We start from the raw sequence: 18,419 nt of genomic DNA, 5'->3' as shown, positions 1-18,419 counted from the left end.
ATCCTTTGGTAAAGTAGGGATAATATTGGTACCCGCCTCATAAGCTTGCTGGAAGGATTGAAAGGGTTTGTGAATATAAAGTGCTTAGCAGAGTTTCTAGCACATTTTAAATGTTCAACAAATGCTACTACATTCAGAGTACAAGTACTCTTTTATGCCTCACCAGGATCCATATGTTTCTTAACTTCTGGGAAAGAAGAATTAGCAAGAGAAAAAAAATTTTAATGTGCCATCATCTCAGCAATTTTGATTGCTTCCTAAGGATTCACCTCACACAGTTTTTTTTTTTTTTAAAGATTTTATTTTTTCCTTTTTCTCCCCAAAGCCCCCCGGTACATAGTTGTGTATTCTTTGTTGTGGGTTCTTCTAGTTGTGGCATGTGGGACGCTGCCTCAGCGTGGTCTGATGAGCAGTGCCATGTCCGCGCCCAGGATTCGAACTAACGAAACACTGGGCCGCCTGCAGCAGAGCGCGCGAACTTAACCACTCGGCCACGGGGCCAGCCCCTCACCTCACACAGTTTTTGAACAAATTGTGTAAATTAGACAACGCTTTGGGATGCAACACGTTCTTTGGGGTGTTGGGTACATGAATGCTTCCTGGAAAACATGGAATTGGGAGTGATCACTGCTAAGTCTGTTTGATAACCAACCTGGGTAGTGTGGACCCAATGTGCATACACATTCGTACGTCACAGCTGTGCATGGAGAGCTCAGGTATCAGTATTTTTGATAGAGTCAACTCGGTAGTTGCCCTAGTCTTCACTTTGCTTTGTCAATGCAGACACAGCTCAGTTCTTAACTCAAAAAATGAGTAGTGAATAAATAGAGAATAAACAGCTTCCGCTAATCTAACTGACATTCTTATGAAACTCAGCAGTAGATATCCAATTTATTAAATCAAAATGGATAAAAGCAATATATAAATAAATGTACATTTACAATCTCCAGTAATTGATTTTGCAAATAATATAACAGTGCCACAGCGAGGGTTCCCTGAATCAGTGGTGACCAGTTCCAGTATTGCACAAAGATGACATGGATTGTCTGTAGGAGTAGCAGCAGCCATTGATTATATGCACAAGTCTGTCTGTACAATAAAAAACTGTCATTTTTGCTATAATAGAAACTGCCAAACCCCTACATCCCCCTTTGGCTCCAGGTGAATAATACAACCTCTCAAATCACAAGATTTCAATATCACACTTTGCAGAGATGAAACCGCAGCTAATGATGGCAGTGTGACGGGGTGGAAGTGGAAGCATGTTGACAATGACTTGACAGATTCCTTTTTCAACGAACAGATAAAATACACCAGCTGCTCTGGCAACTCCTTAATTCTCCTCAAGGAAAGTTGGCACTCTAACAGTGTCTAAAGCCAAACAACTAATTTAGTTTAGTTTTACAGGCAGCCTGACCTTCGGCTCTGGAAGGACCTCTTTCTTCCAAAAGAAGAGCTTATGCACACATAATGAGTCAATGTTATGTGCACGAGTGAAGTTTCCAAATGCATCCAGAAGGAAGGATGCTAAACCATGCTGAGTTAAATTATACCAAACCCCATTCTAAGTGTCTCACATACATTAACTCCTTCAATCCTCATAACAACCCTAGAGATTGGTGCTATTGTGTCCATTTTTCAGATGAGGACACTGAGGCACAGAGAGACAGAGTAACCTGCCCAAGGTCATACAGCTGAGTGGTGGCTATCCTTGTGTTTCTGTCTGTCTATCATTTCCCCCTGCTCTGCCTTTTACTCCGGCGACTATTTTGATAATCACTCTTGAATTAGGACCATTAGGGTCTTACACCAGGCCACAGAAAGTATCGCAATTCATTTTCATCTCTTCTCGGAGATACCAGACTGCTTGAGGATATTGCTTCTTGGTGGCAGATGTCATGAGACTAAGGTACGGCTAGTTCTCAGCAAAGTTTGAAGTGTAAATTTTGCTTTGGAGATGAGGGGTTTCAAACTTTGTATCATGAAGCTTTTCACACATTCAGAAAAATAGAAAGAGTAGCAACAATTGTGACCATGTTGCCAATATTTGTTTAATCTGCATCTATGTATTTTTGCCTTGAACCATTTTAAAGTTAACTACAAACATCAAGATACTTTACTCCGAAATATTTTAGCTTATCACAAAATGCAGACATTCTCCAATATTATCATCAGTCTCATGTCTGACCAAGTTCACAGTAATTCTCTAATATCATTTAACACCCAGTCCGCTGTCTCGTATCTTCAGAGTCTCTTTATCTCTCCTGAGAGAAGGCAATGCTTCTGCTTCCTCAATCCAGTTTCTCCAGACCCAGTGCCCTTAATCCAGCTAAATTCTCCCTTCCACAAGACCCTGCTGAATTCTAGCGATAGCAATTCCAGTCTCCTGTCAGAATCTCTCAAGGTACACGGCAAGTGGTCTGACCCTGAGTACAGAGAGGAACAGGCAGTGCGGACAAGTCCATTAGACATCACCATGGCAAACAGCTTACATTTAAGGAAAGATTGTAAGCCATCAATTTGAAATTAGGAATTTGATAAATATCCCTAGGGATTGTTAAGTAGTCTTAAACTCCTCGAACCTAAAATATGCACGGAAGGGCCGATATCAATCCATCCTATTCAAAGTAGCAGATTGGTGATGTGTGTGAGAAAAAGAGAGGAGAGAAAGCACCTCTATAGAGAATACTGAAGGTGGAAAATATGGAACCGTTATGAGCCTAGTGTGGTTGATCACAGACTGTGTTGCTCTGAGTGGTCGTGGGAGCCTGGAGTTGCAGAACAAGGCTTGCTTATATTAGACCCCGGCCGTAGCCAATTTCCAGTGTACTCCTCCAGTTCCTCCAATAGAAGCCGCTGTCTCTGCTCAGGCGTGGAATGGGTAGGGGTCTGTTGCATCCATCTTTTATCTGAATACAAAGTTTCTTTTCTCTTCCATCAGCTAATAGTTATGATTACTCCTGATCATTCTCTGTGATAAACAAGAAGCTTTTCTGCTTCCTCTGACTGGGTGACGAGAAGAATTGTCCAATAGTGGTGAAGATCAGAGGACTTTCCCACTGCAGGAAACAGATGGGCGCAGGGCCACCAGCTCCCTCACCACTTTGCATCTATCTCAGAAAGGAGGAGAAAAATTCTTGGCAGAAAGCAGAGTCCAAGGCAGAGGTTTTAAGGGATATCAGATGGAGAAGTGAGCGGGATCCTTGTCATCAGCTCCAACTAGTCCCACACCAGGGACCTGTCTTTCACCCATTACGTCATTTATTTATTCATGTTAATGTCAGGCAGCGTTGTAAGTCCTGTGGATGCCATGGTGATCAAGGCAGGATGTGTAGAGTATACATTCCCAATGAGAGGTGAGTTAATAAATTGAAATATAAATAAATTTTAAAGCTTTAGGGAGTGATAGTGATATGTGATAAAAATAAAAAGCTGCAATGGGGTAGAGTGCATTGGGACTTGGCGAGTGCTATTTTACACACAGGGTCAAGGAAGGCCTCTCCAAGAGATGACAAGTAAATTGAAACCTGAAGAGGGAGAAGAACTCCCCTTCAGAATCCTCTGAGGAGAGAACATTCCAGAACCCAGGTTATCTCTAGTCAGAGGGCAGTTCTGCCACCACAGCTTTTTTCCTCTCCTGTCTACACTTCTGACATGGGTTTTATGGAGTAGTAACTCTCTCTAGATGACCTTTGGAGTTTGACTCAGAATTCTTCCCTGCTCCCTTCTTTCATTTCTGCATTTTCACACTCTTTAGCAGTGTTCCTTTGAATAAATCAATGTCTAAGACGTCACACACACGTGCGTGCATGCACACACACACACAGAAGAACTTGAGTTAGAACAGACAGAAAAGGTAGCAAGTATTGATTATCCTTCCCATCCAGGGCACGGCATTTATATTTTCACTTCTACCCACCACTGCACATAAGTGATCATTCTTTGTTTGAGGGAAACTGAACCTCTGTAGATGGCGCGCCCAGCTGGCTTCCATCCAGGGATTGCAGGCTGTTCAGAGGACAAGACCAAGCGTGTTGACAGAACCATAACAGACCAGGTCAGACAGTTACCTGGCAGGCACTATCTACTTCCTACTCTTCACAGACATCACCAGTCCACCTGCGGCTGTCCCCCTCTGGGGCCTGACATGATGATTTATCTACTTTAAAAGCCAAACTCATAAAACAGATAATTAGACGTATTTAATTTTTAAAGCTACTTCCACTCTAATGTTAGAAAAAATTTCTCCTCGGCTTCCAGTGGTGCTGTCAACATATAAATGCTTCAGGAGACATTTTAGGAGGCTGTTTATTACATGTCATAGGTATACCTGGTGAGGGAAGAAATGAAGGACTCAATGAAATTCTCGGGGCCTTTTTCCAGGGAAAGTCTGGAAGAAATGATCATCTTATAAGGAATAATGTGTCAGAATCTATAATAGCGTTTTTATTCAGTTTGGGGCCATTCTAACAACAACAAAGTGACACAGACAAATGAGAGGAGTGCGTGGTCTGAGTCGCGCCTTAGAAGCCTCTTCAGGAGCCAAAGTCACGTGGCTACTCAGGTCTGAAAAATCGTTATTGGCATCTGCTTATATTTTCTCAAGCAGTTTGTTGTTAAATTTTTTTAAAGATTGGCACCTGGGCTAACAACTGTTGCCAATCTTTTCTTTTTTTTCTTCTTTATCTCCCCAGATCCCCCCCGTGCATAGTTGTGTATCTTAGTTGCAGGTGCTTCTAGTTGTGGGATGTGGGACCCCGCCTCAACATGGCCTGACGAGCAGTGCCATGTCCGCACCCGGGATCCGAACCCTGGGCCGCCGCAGCGGAGTGAGCAAACTTCACCACTCGGCCACGGAGCCGGCCCCTAAAATTTTTTTAAGTTAATTTCCTCTCAATATAAAAATATGGGAACTTTATAGAAAATTTAGTTAAAATAGAGTAAAATGAGCATAATTCCACCACCCTAATAGAAGTTCATGAATCATTTCTCCCAACTCTTTATTTTGAAGAGTTTAAAATCTGCCAATATGTTGAAATGAGTAATATCCACTCACGTAAAACACCACTCATGACGTTTTGCTACATTCACTTTCTCTCTACATATATGTGCTTTTTCCCCACGAACTGTTTAAAAACAAGTTGCAGACATTATGACACTACTATCTCTAAATACTTCGGCGTGCATCTCCCAAGAACAATGACCCTGTCCTACAAAACTTCAATATCATTTCACACCCAATAAATTTAATATTGATGACTATACAATCAAAATTCGGATGTTCTCAATTTCCCCAAATAGCGGTTATCTTTTTGAAAATCTATGGTCCAATCAAGAATCACACATTCATTTAGTGTTTTTGTCTATTTAGTCTCCTTTAATCTAAAACAATCCCCAAACTTCTTTTTGTCCTTTATGATAATTGATGAATTTGAAAAGTCCACCAGCTTTCTTGGAGGTTTTAATAATTTACTCAATTTTCTTTCAGAGTTTTCAGTGCATAGGTTTAATTACAGAGTAATTACAATTTTGTAACCTGTTTTTTGTACTAAACATTATTAATCCTATAGCATAAGAATTTCCCATCTTTATCCATAGTCATAGCAACAGTTACCCTTGATAGATTTAAAATGTCCCATCAAAAAAATGCTTTCGAATTTATTTAATCACCTTCTAACGTTGGACATTTAGGTTCTTTTCTTTAAAATTATAAATAATATTATCCATCTTCAGGAACCTCTTTATGCATACAACTTTGTCCTTTTTATTTTTTTAACATTCCTAATATATTTTTTCCAAATATAAATTGTTTTCCTAATATTAATTCATAGGATTTACTATTTTATTTTTTTAAGTTGCTTATGCATTTTAAAAAACAAAAAAAACCTTGAAATTCATTGTTGTTTAATTTTAATTTCTTTGCTTATAAAGATTTGCTATTGTTAAATAAATGAACAAATTAACATACAAAATTAATAAGAAGAAAAAAGGAACTTTCCATCACCACAAAGTTCTAATGTTGAGATTGACATATCAGGTTCCGATCTGAGTGTGAGCTGGTCAGCTTCATACACACAGAAGCCTATGTATGAGATGAGACTGCTATATTCTCAAGCTTTACGCTCAATGCCCAATTCAGCCACAGGGTAATCTGGTCTATTAGACTGAGAACTTCTTTAGGACAGGGACATGTCTTATTTCATCTGTATCCCCAGCAACCAGTGTTTGACACTTGTACACACTTGCTCTGCATTTGCTTTAAAGTGACACTTTAACTGACTTCTATTATCTGTAGTAGATTCCAATCCTTCCATCTTCCAAAGCCAGAATCCCAAAATATATAGTCCATGGGATGCTCCAGCCATCTTTATTCCCGGACAGAGCTTCAGTTCTCAAGCCCTGTCTTCTGCCTACCAGCTTAAGCTGACTTGGATTCCAAGAAAGGAAGGCAAGTTAAGGTTCCTTCATCTCTTTTCTTCGCCTAAGCCAGAAGTCTTCTCTGGTTTCCTCTCCTTTGAGCCCATTGGGTTGTTTGAGATCTGCAGCCACAATAAGAGTCAACTGAAGTGAACTGAACAGAACTTGACTGTCATGTCACACACACCCCCTCCCAAATTAAAAAATACACGACAGGCTCTGGCCACAAAGATCCTTCTCCATGACAGCGGTCCGAAAGGCTCTTTCCCATGTTCTCATCCCCAAGAGAGCACCATGTTAGTGAGAGCAATGATGACCCTATGAGATGCTTCCTCATCTAGAACCCCACTGTAGTAATGTCTTGGACTTCCACTTACCACAAACACCATCCTAATCATTCCATCAACTCCTAGCTGATCTCCTTTCCTGCAAGCTCTGTCCTACCTCCACCCCATTTCCAATTCCATCCTCCAGGCTACTGTTGGAACACTCTCTCCTTCTTTCAAATATTGGTGAAATTCTCACAGTTTATCCTAACATCCAGAACCCCATAGGTAGCATAAAATTCCCTTGGCAATCTGAGATTAACCTCCCAAGCTATCTCTTCCAGCAATCTTTCTCTTCTCTTATTCACCAAACTCTTCAAACTTTTTCCTATTCTCTCCAAGCCCCCAGCCTTTCCACGGAATATGCCTTTCCCAATGCGGCACCCTCCACTTGCAATGTTCTTCAGTGCCTGTGCCCCCAATACCTGGGTGCCCAGGCAGGGAAATGTCTATAATTCACTGCTCAAAACACAGTTCCATGTTCCTTCCAGTTAGAAATCTTTTCTGAGTTCCTCAGGCAAGATTTTTCATCCCTTCCTCCAGGCACAGTTTGTGATGGCACCTCCTGCCAGTGTTGGAATTCTTCATGCCTACTGTCCTTTCTGCTCCCTCTCTCTGTTCCAGCCATCCTGGCTTTGCGGGTGCCAGCCTTAGGGCTTTGCAGCTACTATTCACTCTATGATCCAAGTATTTGCATGGCTTCGCTCTCATCTCTTTCAAGTCTCTACTCAGATGTCATCCTCTCTGAACCTTAACTGCCACCCTTCCTAGGATAACAACCTCATCCTAATCCCTCTCTTGCCCCTTGGTCAGCATTTTTCATAGTGTTTGGGATCACCTGACATCATCACAGAGTTTACCCGTGTTATTTGCAGGTTCCCTATTTGCAAACTCACCCACTCACTAAAATTGATTCAGATACTCCAAAACCAGGATTTGTGGCATTTTTGCAGTCATTTTCAGATCTATGCAGAGCAGTGAAATACTTGAGTCACTCAATGCACAGATTTTCAGCTGAAGTCAAATAAGGCGATGCTCTGCCTTCTTGTCTCAGCTCTCATAGGTAAACAAACGTGCTTTTTGAAGTCTATTTCATGCCTGTTTTGCATTTCTGTGCCTTTTGTTGGTGATTTTGCTGTTTAAAATAGCCCTCACACAGGCTGCTGCAGTCCTGTCTCGTGTTCTTAAGTTCAGGAAGGCTGGGACGTGCCTTACAGAAAAAAATGCATGTGTTCGAAAAGCTTCGTTCAGGCATGAGTTATAGTGCTGTTGGCCATGAGTACAGTGGTAACCATCGACAATATATATTAAATAAGGTGTCTTTAAAAAGAGACATACATAACTCACACGGTTATGTCTTGATTGGTTGATGAAAATGCTGTGGCCAGAGACTCACAGGAACCTAGCCCTGCATTTCCCCTAGGAGCCATGTCTCAGTGTTCACTAAGTCAGTGTTTGTAGCAACTTTACTGAAGATAACAACAATGAATAACAAGAATTGGCTGTGTTCACTCTTTTAAAAATGATCTCTCTCCCCTCAGTAGCGTGTGAACTCCATAAAAGCAAGGACTATATTGCACTGTAGCATGGCTATATCTCTCCTGCCTCAAACAGTGTCTGACACATAGCAGGTGCTCAATAAATGTGTCAGATTGCACAAACCAGGAGCTGTTCAAGGATAGAGACTATTTCCCCTACCTTTGTGCCACTAGTTTTTAAGCAAGCTACTAGCACACTGTGAACTCTTAGTAAGAGTTGAAGAAATGAATGACGGAGTGAATGAATGGACTGTGCATCTTCTACCCCAAAATAGCAAGGCCTGGATGTTAGCTAGGGCTTTTTATCCAGGAACACTAAGAACTACTCTGCGACTATTTTATCACTCTTGCCTTATGTGTACCGTTATCCTTAAGATAGACTTTGATGCACAGCTTCAATCTTGGATGCATCATTGCTCTGAATCCATAATATGCTTCAGAATGCTCGCATCCATAATATATTGAAATTGCAAAATACACAAAGGCTTTTCAATGCCCAGGCAAAGTGCATAACAAGAAAAAGTAGAAGTCTTTGATGCAGTAATTTAGAGCATCTTTTTTTCCCCACGGCAAAACATATACAGCCTCAATCAAATTACCCAGATTTAACTTGGCCAAGCTTAAAGATGTTTCAAAACAGAGACTTTGTCTATTTGCTTCAAATACATCTTCTAAGAATCATATAAACCTCTGCTTGATGCTTTACATCTTAAAGTACAAATTAGATTTTTTAAAGAAACACGAGAATGTTTACTGACTGTTTTCATGGCAGAATTAAAAATTGATTTCTCAATTTTAGCCAGGTTGTTTTGGATCTCCTTTGATGCAGATGGGGAGAAAAGAATGCTGTGGTTTAAAAGTTACAAACGAAATCTAAGGAGTTTTATAACAACAGTTAGCTTTATATACAATAGCACCAAGGGGGACACCGAGAAAAAAAATTTTTTTTAAAAGATTTGCACCTGAGCTAACAATTGTTGCCAATCTTCTTTTTTTTTCTTTCTGCTTTTTCTCCCCAAATCCCCCCAATACATAATTGTATATTTTAGTTGTGGGTCCTTCTAGTTGTGGCATGTGGGACGCCACCTCAACATGGCCTGATGAGTGGTGCCATGTCCGTGCCCAAGATCTGAACCAGCGAAACCCTGGGCTGCCATAGCAGAGCGCGCAAACTTAACCACACAGCCATGGGGCCGGCCCCTCGAGAAAAGTTTTTTTAAAAGAGAGGATAAAGCCTAGAGTTCCCATGTATTTTTTGTGCTCTATTTTTCTCCTGAGATCCTCCTAGAGCTGACAATGACTTCAGAGAAAAGTCCCTTTATAATAAGTAATCCCTTTGATACATATTGAACACTCACTATGTATTACACACTTCCTAGGCACTAGGAAAAAATGGTTTCTTCCATCCTGACACTTTCAGTGTTAACTTTGCAGACACACATGAGAAATAAATGATTCACCCTGGTTGTGTTAAGTATGGCAAAAGGAAAGGAGAGAGGCCAGGAGAGAGCAGAGCAGGGACGCCTAACTTTTGAGAAGTGGGATCAGGAAAGGCCCTGGAGAAAGTGACTTTGGGAAGCTACAAAGGGAGCAAAGAGCTGGAGGTAACCAGTTAAGAATAAAAGGTAGCGGGTGGTGCAGCAGTTAAGTGCGTACGTTCTGTTTCTTGGCTGCCTGGGGTTCACTGGTTCGTATCCCAGGTGCGGACATGGCACCACTTGGCATGCCATGCTGTGGCAGGCGTCCCACATATAAAGTAGAGGAAGATGGGCATGGATGTTAGCTCAGGGCCAGTCTTCCTCAGCGAAAAGAGGAGGATTGGCAGCACTTAGCTCAGGGCTAATCTTCCGAAAAAGAAAAGAATAAAAGGTAGTTAACATTGTAGGGGGGAACAGCAGGTGTGAAGATTCAGCTTCAAAAGCATCGATGCTCCCCTGTGGCCTCTCAAATACCATTTCCTTAAGTTAGCGTTCAAGGCCTTTTACAAGAGCCTTCATTGGGAAGCTAAATACTGTAGGAATTATGTCCTGTTCAACACTCTGTTTCCAGTATCTTGAATTGAGTATGGCAGCATGCATATTTATTAAAGTGATTATCTCACCCCTCCTGCCCTGCCATCCTTGAGTTCCAGCACTTTCTGGCTCCCCTCCCTATGCACCTGGTTGGAAACAGTATGCTTTCATATTTCCCTGCCCTCTTCCTACAGCTTCTTGTTCTTCATCCAGATCAAATGCCCATTTCACTGAGAAGGCTTCCCAGGTGTAGTACAGTACATCGCTGTCCAAGACAAAGTTAATCAGCCCTTGTAAGATCTCTTTAAGCACTTATCACAGGTGCTGTAACCATGTCCCCCACTATAACAACAAGGACTACATTGGACTCATTTCTTTGTCCCTGGTAAGAATGAGACAAGCCCTTCACACGTTTTTTCTAGGGTTTCCTAGGCCACTACTTCCCCATTCTCTTGAATTGGATTACCATTGTCTGCAAATATGGTAGACTGGTCCACAGAGTTGATACCCGACCATCCACTGAACTATCTCCTTCATCCAGTGTTGGTGAAGGAGGCCAATTTTCTTTGGGGTTTCCTCTCAATGTGAGTCTGATCTATGATTTCATGCTTTATCCTTATCATGTCAAGTAAGAGAAAAACCAAAGAAAGCCAACCCCTTGCTGATGGTACTTGGCAGCCCTATATAAATGTTGTTAAATTACCTGAGTATGCAATGAATGGGAAGTGAACAACGTGCAGACTTCCCATCCTGTTTTGCATGGTTGGCATGTGTTAGAGTGACCGGCATTTAATAGGTGTTAAACAATATTGTCTTAGATGGATGGTTGGATAAATGGACAGAGATTCAGATTTTGGAGTTTTTGCGACTGGATTAGTATTAATGGTGATTTGGAATCCTGACTGGTTTGACTGATTGATTGTCTTTTTCACTCTGGCCAAGTTCTTTGTGTCCAGAAGTCCAGTTAACTAACACAAGGGCAAATAGTCTAATGTTCTTCTGTTAGATTGTTATGGCGGGGAGGGGAGAGGGTGAGCGAGATGTGGAAAAGTCTGAATTGCTTTAGTTCGGAGTTGAACCTGCATAAGTGTGAATGCCTCACGTTTTGGTAATCACGTTCTTCATTCTTGTCTGGTTTTGCATCTTTTTGGCTGAGCAATATGCTACTCTTGGATGCAAGTCAATTAAAAAAAAGATTTAGGAGAAATCATTACAAAATAATTTTTTTTGTTTTACAAAATATAGGAAGTTTACTGGCATTTTTGAAATCCTGAATGAGAACTGACAGATGAAAGTGACATCTATTCTTTTGCCATAAAGTGATGGGTTAATGGCAATTTACCAATGAAACGAACAGGCAGGAAACAGGTCATTCACCACAGAAGTAATTACTAAAAGTATGTCCTTTTGTTTTAGTAACTGCAAACCATAATAGGAAGAATCCCTCCCACTGAAATACTTATAACTAAACAACAACTGTGAATGGTGGTCGGCAGGACAGCAGTGGTCAGTGGGGAGTGGGAAGCACAGATCACACTTGCAATGGGTTCACAGAAAAGTTCGTTTGGACAAAGTTTCATCAGGGAATAAACGAGTTATTCCAGAGTTTGGTAAGCTTTACAAATGAAAAAATTAACAGGCAGGATCAAGATGGAAGAAATAACCAAATATATTTCCAAAAGTATCTTCTTGTATAGTGCAAAGCCATCCACCAAAAAAAGGGAGGATGCTATATAATCAAACAAACTTGGAAAACAGTGCAAACAGTAGCACAGAGGTGCAAACCGACAGCCTCGAGACTGTCTGGCCTCTGATCTCTTTCCTTTGACTTGTTAAATGTTTTAATATGATTTTGAACCTTTTACTAAAAACAGGTATTCCTAATGCCTAGAATAGAGTCCAACACAAAATATGTCTCAATAAATAAAAAGGGAATTTTGAAATGAAACTTCAAATGAATGAAAAATTAAATTTTACATAAAAATACAGAAGTCCAACTCCTCTTCCAAAAAGTTTACTATCTCACAAAATTGAGGTACCAGCCCACAGTGATGATGCTGTTTAGATGGGGCAGGTGGTGTCTTATCCACCATGGTCCATACGGTTCCATAACATCTTACCCTTGACCCACGTCGCTTATTTATATTACATGCCCAGACCCTGAGGAAAATTCCCTCTTAAAGAATAACAAAGCACATAGTTATATTAAAGGCCTTGAGGAGTCCTACGCATGTCCACGTGCACATGTGAAAAAGGGTCTCAGGTACCTATCTAGAAATGAAATTTCTGAGTCGATGATACGCATATTTTCAGCTTTTCTAGATATTTCTAAATGGCTCTCCCATGTGATTGTACCCATTTACATTCCTATCAGGGTGAGCTAAGAAATCCCATTTCTTCACAGCCTCACCAACACGTGGTATCAGTACACTTTTTATTGAGTAATGGTATGGGCATGAAATGCTATCTTATGCTTATTTTATTTTTTGCATTTTTCTAATTGATGAGGTTGAACTTTTTTCACTTGTTTGCTGTTCTTCATCTACAAATTACCTTTCAATATCTTTAATCTGTTTTTTAAAAGATTAGATTGTGTTTTATTCATTAATTTGTATAAGTTAAATATTTTTCAGATATCATTCCTTTGTCAGTTAAGTATATTGCAAATAATGTCTCCTAATCTATATCTTTGTCATTTAACTTTATAAGTGATGTTGTTTTTCAGATACCATTTACTCTAGCATTGTTTGTTATTGAAAACAGTTAGAAAGTTGGGTCCATCAATAAGAAAAGAGTTACAGAAATTTTCTGTTTATACAAGCAACTATGGTATAAAGTTTAATATGACATAGTAACTATGATTACCAAATCAACATAAAGAAATCTTAAATCCACAATGTTATATAAAAACAGGTTGCAAATGGATATGCACAGAATGATACCATTTTTGGATAATTTAAAAAACACAAAGCAATACTATCCGTAGTTTATGGGCAACATCACGTGCAGTGGCAGCACGAAATCATGCTGGGAAGGGCGCATCCCAGCATCAGAACGGTAGCTTCAGTGGGATGAGGTGGAGGGATGCAGGCGGGATGGGGAAGTGGGGAAGGCCTTCACTGGGTGGGTGGATGGAGGGGAGCTGAAGCAAAGACGTCAGTAGATTGACATGTGTTCTACTCCGGGCTGGGATATATTATTGTTTTTACCTTATGTGGCTGCTTGAATCACTTCATTTACACACTCATACATATATCCAGCTGTACACACACACATTTAATTTTTTCTAAAATAGCTCAGGAAAACACATGGCATAACGTCAATGAACTATTCCTGATTTTTTAAAAAATAAAGACATTTAATATGGGGTAAGGAAGACTCCTATTTTATTTATTCAGTATTTCCTATAATTCAATGTATCTTATCATATTCATGAGTTTTTTTTCTTTTCCATTTTTTTCCTCTTTTCTTAACTTCCTGTAATCTGGGTTGCAGGTGTTCCACAGAAAACGCTTTGAGAAATGAAATTTTTGTGGGACAAAAATTCTAAGAGAAAATTAAAGAGAAAACAACTAGTTGACTGAAGTTGACATCAAAGAGAGTTTGATTTTGACAAAACACAAAGAATCAGTTAGAATGTCTGACTGCTTTTAAGAAGCGAAGGCACTTTAGTAATTCAGTGCCCACAACACTGCCGCGTTGTAAACATCAGTTCTTCAAGGTCCCTTACTTTGGGAACTACTGACAAAGATAACTTTAAAAATCCAAGAGGGACCGTGCGTATAATCCTATTGTTCCTAAAACTTACAACTTTAAAGGGAAAAATTTTTTAGCTATTTTAAAATAAAAGTATATTTCCTTAGCAAGCATTTCACTGCACAACTATTTTGAACTAAGCAATTTTCTTTACTAGGCTATACACTACATTTCTATTCAAATAAATAGAATTATCAGACACGATAGGCACTTATTTTATTTACTCATAAGGCTGGAATGGTTTAAAAATAAACATGATATATCGGACATTGCTCTGAAAAATACATAAATTGCCATTCTAGGACCTGCACAACTCCATGATCATTTTGCTGCAATGTCCTTAAGCTATTCTGCAGAGTAAGCATGCACTGAGGCTAATCATTTTTACAGAACTTTGTAATTTACAAAACATTTATGCATTAGGTTACCAGATGAGAAATTGGGATATTTCATACATTCACGCCATTAACAGCCCACAGGGTGACAATTATTCTACCCATTTTACAAAGGCCCAGAGAAGTTCCGTGTCATGGGACTGGTCTGGGTCACACTTCAAGTAAGCGATAGAGCTGAATCAGAATCTGAGTCAGGTGAGTTCAAATGCAGCATGATCTTCCCAGCATGAGATGGAGAGGAAGTATAGAGTCAAACGTCAGCCTAACTGAGGACCACTGGGCCCGCTGAGCCCCAGTGGGATCATAAACAGCATCTCAAGGCTATTCGAGAACTTAAGAAGATAAACCAGGTCAAGCATCAGTGAATTTTCATTATTATTATCATTTCTATTTTTAAAAACATAACTCCATTTTGCTTATAGTTTAATGCAAACCAATGCTCCGCTTTATAATTCAAGAATATTTTCAAACTGACATATTCTTTTGGCAAAGACTCTTCCTGTGTAATTGGGGTTTTAAAGAAACCTGTTTGGGGAATTTCAAATATGTTTTGCTTTTTTTCACAAGACAGTTATGCTTGTATAGAAAACAATTTTAATTAATCACACAATAGAGATAGTCTCAGATATTTAGGTGAGTATAAGCCTGCAAGTTTTTTGTTTGTTTATTCCTCCCTTTGTCCTGAGGATAATTAATATGTTGGTACTTGACAGGGCATGCTGTAACTATTTCTTGCAACTGTCAGCCAGGGTTTTCTAGCTATGACACTATAAATAGACTTCAGAGTAAAAAAACCATCTTAGAAAGTTTTCCTCCTTGTTCTCAAACCAAGCATATCATTGAAGACAATAAAGGCTGTGATAACAATGGGAACCTTCTTAGAAACCTCGGGCATTACTGAAGCCCTGCATTTACTGAGTGAGAATGCATCAAGACCAGTCGCATGGTCAGATTTGCCATGAGACCCTCAATTTCATGTAATTCTGTTTTTCCTCTAATTTTAGTTAATATATGCAATATGATTTAATTGAGGAATGAGTCTTCATATCAGAATTTGCTGAAGGAGAGTTCAAATTTTTAACCCAGACAAGAAGAGCAATCCTTCTGTATAGTGTACGTGTGCATATATGCATCTGTAACACGCTGGCTGCATTACTCAAAGTTCAGATACCAACTCTTTCTCTGTATGTTATTGTGGCTTCTCCGTTCCTCTAAATTCACACATAAATCCCTACATAAGAGTTCTGGAAGAATTCTTGCTACTGGTTCCTGTTAAATGAACAATACTATTTAGAATCTAAGAACAGTAAGTAAAATAAGCCATTGGTAAATGCTACATGACAGTTACTTTTTGTCTAACAGAAGCTGATGCAAAACTACTAAGATTTAATGAGTAAAGAACATGTCACATGACAGCAATTGCACTGCTTGGTATTGAGAACTAGAACATAGAGTAGAGTTATACCCAGGGATCTTGGCACTTTTGTTTCCAGCATGAGGACAGGAAAGGGTCTGATTTGTTCATCAGCTGCTCATCGGTGCCTAGCCTTGTGTCTAGCATGTGGTAGGCAATTGACACGTGTACTGAAAGAGTGAGTGTATGAGTGAGTGAAGGCGAGTCCTGAAATCACTGTACCAAATAGAAAAATAGTGTATTCTATATTTAAGGAAAAAAACACAAGTAGGTTGTGCGTGCTGAGACTCCTGGCAGATTGAAGTGAGCTTCAAACCTTGATGGAAATAGATCTGCAAATCACCATTTACAACTTACTGATGACAACAATATAAAAGTCAATCTACAGCAATTTGATTGTGTAAATCAGAACTGAAGAAGGCATGCTGGTTGACCTAATCTGTAGTCAACCTAAATTAATTCCAATGACCTAGGACAGACTTTTCCCAAGCAAAGGCCATTTATTATTAGAATGTCTTGGAGAAGATCACACAATGAAATAAACTGCAACATGGGGAGCCCTTTAAGCTTAGAGTTGGCTAATTAGGAAGCGTGCCATCCACTGATAAATTTACTAAGATTACAACCCATAAAGAGGGAGGCTGGAGACATTTCAGAATAGGGAACCCAGATGGTTTGAGAATTGCCAGGCACTGCAGATTTTAGGAGACAAAACCTTACAAACAGTCAGAGGACTCCAAGTGATTTGCATATCCCTCGGCAGAGTATTGGAGCATCGTCCCATCTTGACTTTGTACCCAGGTCATCTCAGATCTAATTCTGCTTCTACCTTTGCAAATAGGGTCATTGCCACAACTGACTCTTTCACGTTTTTCTTTCAGGCCCTGCTGCAAAAAAGAAGTATGTCAGTTATAATAACCTGGTTATCTAATGTGTTCCATTCCGTGGAACCACGGAGGAAGAAGACCCTCAGTTATCTCGTCACCTAACCTGGCATAGGACTCTTTTGGTCCTGCCCGCTATCCATCACTGGAGGAGCATCCCCAGCCAGGAGACCAATGTTAGAGGATCCAAGTGTCCTACACAGCTGCTTTATGAAATATTCTTACTTTATCTTGGCTTAATAAGTCACTGGCATCAGCACTGCCAACTCGGCTGCAATTTTGGACCTTCCCTTCCAAAGGGAGTGTTGAGACTCAAGTCCCACCCCGGCTCTTTGGAATGAACCGCTGAGAGCCTCAGTGAGCGTTTTGGGGCTGACCTGTCTTTCTACGTACGTACTTCCAGGCTGCAAGGTTTTGACATTTTCTGTACAGTTTGTGAGGACTTTTGCACTTTGCCATCCGATGTTGTACCTCGGTTCACTGTTTGCTTTTGAATGCCCTGTTTTCATAGAGCCCTATTCTCTCAGACAGTGGAATATTTGGGAACATTTTAAAACAATTCAAATTTTAAAAAGATTTTGGCAATCTAAAAAAAAAATTAAAACCACATATGTACATGACTGTATAATTATGATTATAATACCACTGCAAATCATGTTTTTTTTTAAGACAAAAAAGATGTTTAAAGACCAAAAACTGTGCTGAGAAAGTATGCCCTACCTATCGTCCATATATGATAGGTCACACGGAAGGATGGTATTGGCTGAACTGAATAGAGGTCTTGATTTTTGGAATGCATGCCAGTAATGTATTTTACAGTATATGTTAATAATTTATGTTCAATATTTGTATTTGTGTTCTCTTTTGTTATTTTAATTAGGGTATATGGATATTTTGCAATAATTTTAATAACGATTAAGCTATTTGAAGAAAAGAATATGGATTTTTCATGTCTTGAGGTTTTGTTCACGCCCCCCTATGACTGACCAGTGTGATAAGGACTTTAAAACAAAGCATGTATGTTTTTTACTGTTTGTAATAAGTACTTTCGTTAATCTTGCTGCTTATGTGCCAATTTAGTGGAAAAACACCCTTGCTGAAAAATTCCCCCTTTCCCTTCTCTTTCAACTCTGTGATATTGTCCAAGAATGTATCAATAAAATACTTTGGTTAACTTTTTTATTTCCTGTAATATTTTCAGTTGTTTATCCCCTTTTAGTTAAAGTTTATTTTATAAAATCTTAAGTGAGGGAACAATGCAGATAACCAAACTTGTGAAAGGAACAAGGCTTAGAGCACAACTAAGGCAGTATCTGAAATGCGTGTTATAAACCCAGGGGTGCTAAATTCTCTCGTAGAACAGGAGCCATCACAAAGCCCATGCATTTTGTTTCTTCACAAGTGAAGTTGAAACCCAACAACCCTCAACATTTACTCAGCAATGTATCTATCAAAAATAGCAAAAGTGCCAGAGGCAAGAGAAAATAAGGAAGAAACACTAGATTCAATAAGCAGCTGTATGGGAGCTAGTTAGTCAAAAGATTAACATCTCTGCACAGCTCAGCCAAATGACTTAAGTAAAGATAACTACTGTAAAGCATTTGTCTATATATGCCAACAAATATGGTGGCCATGCTGTTGGCAAGGTTAAGACTTGGGTTCCCCAAATTCAAAAGT

The 18,419-nt window shown here is 39.6% G+C and overlaps 1 protein-coding gene across 8 annotated transcripts in view; it reads left to right on the top strand.

Moving 5' to 3' along the window:
• The window catches only part of GRM7 (glutamate metabotropic receptor 7), an 822,228-nt gene extending 804,304 nt beyond the window's left edge, over positions 1-17,924 (top strand). For all 8 annotated transcript variants that reach the window (XM_070576692.1, XM_070576689.1, XM_070576687.1 and 5 more), the window contains one exon: positions 16,740-17,924. In XM_070576692.1, the coding sequence (XP_070432793.1) occupies positions 16,740-16,789 (50 nt within the window). In that variant the 3' untranslated portion in view covers positions 16,790-17,924. The remainder of the gene's footprint in view (positions 1-16,739) is intronic.
• The last annotated feature ends 495 nt before the right edge of the window (positions 17,925-18,419 follow it).

Source organism: Equus przewalskii, chromosome 15, assembly GCF_037783145.1.
Source record: "Equus przewalskii isolate Varuska chromosome 15, EquPr2, whole genome shotgun sequence".
NCBI lineage: Eukaryota > Metazoa > Chordata > Mammalia > Perissodactyla > Equidae > Equus > Equus przewalskii.
This window is presented reverse-complemented; position numbering and strand designations above follow the sequence as displayed.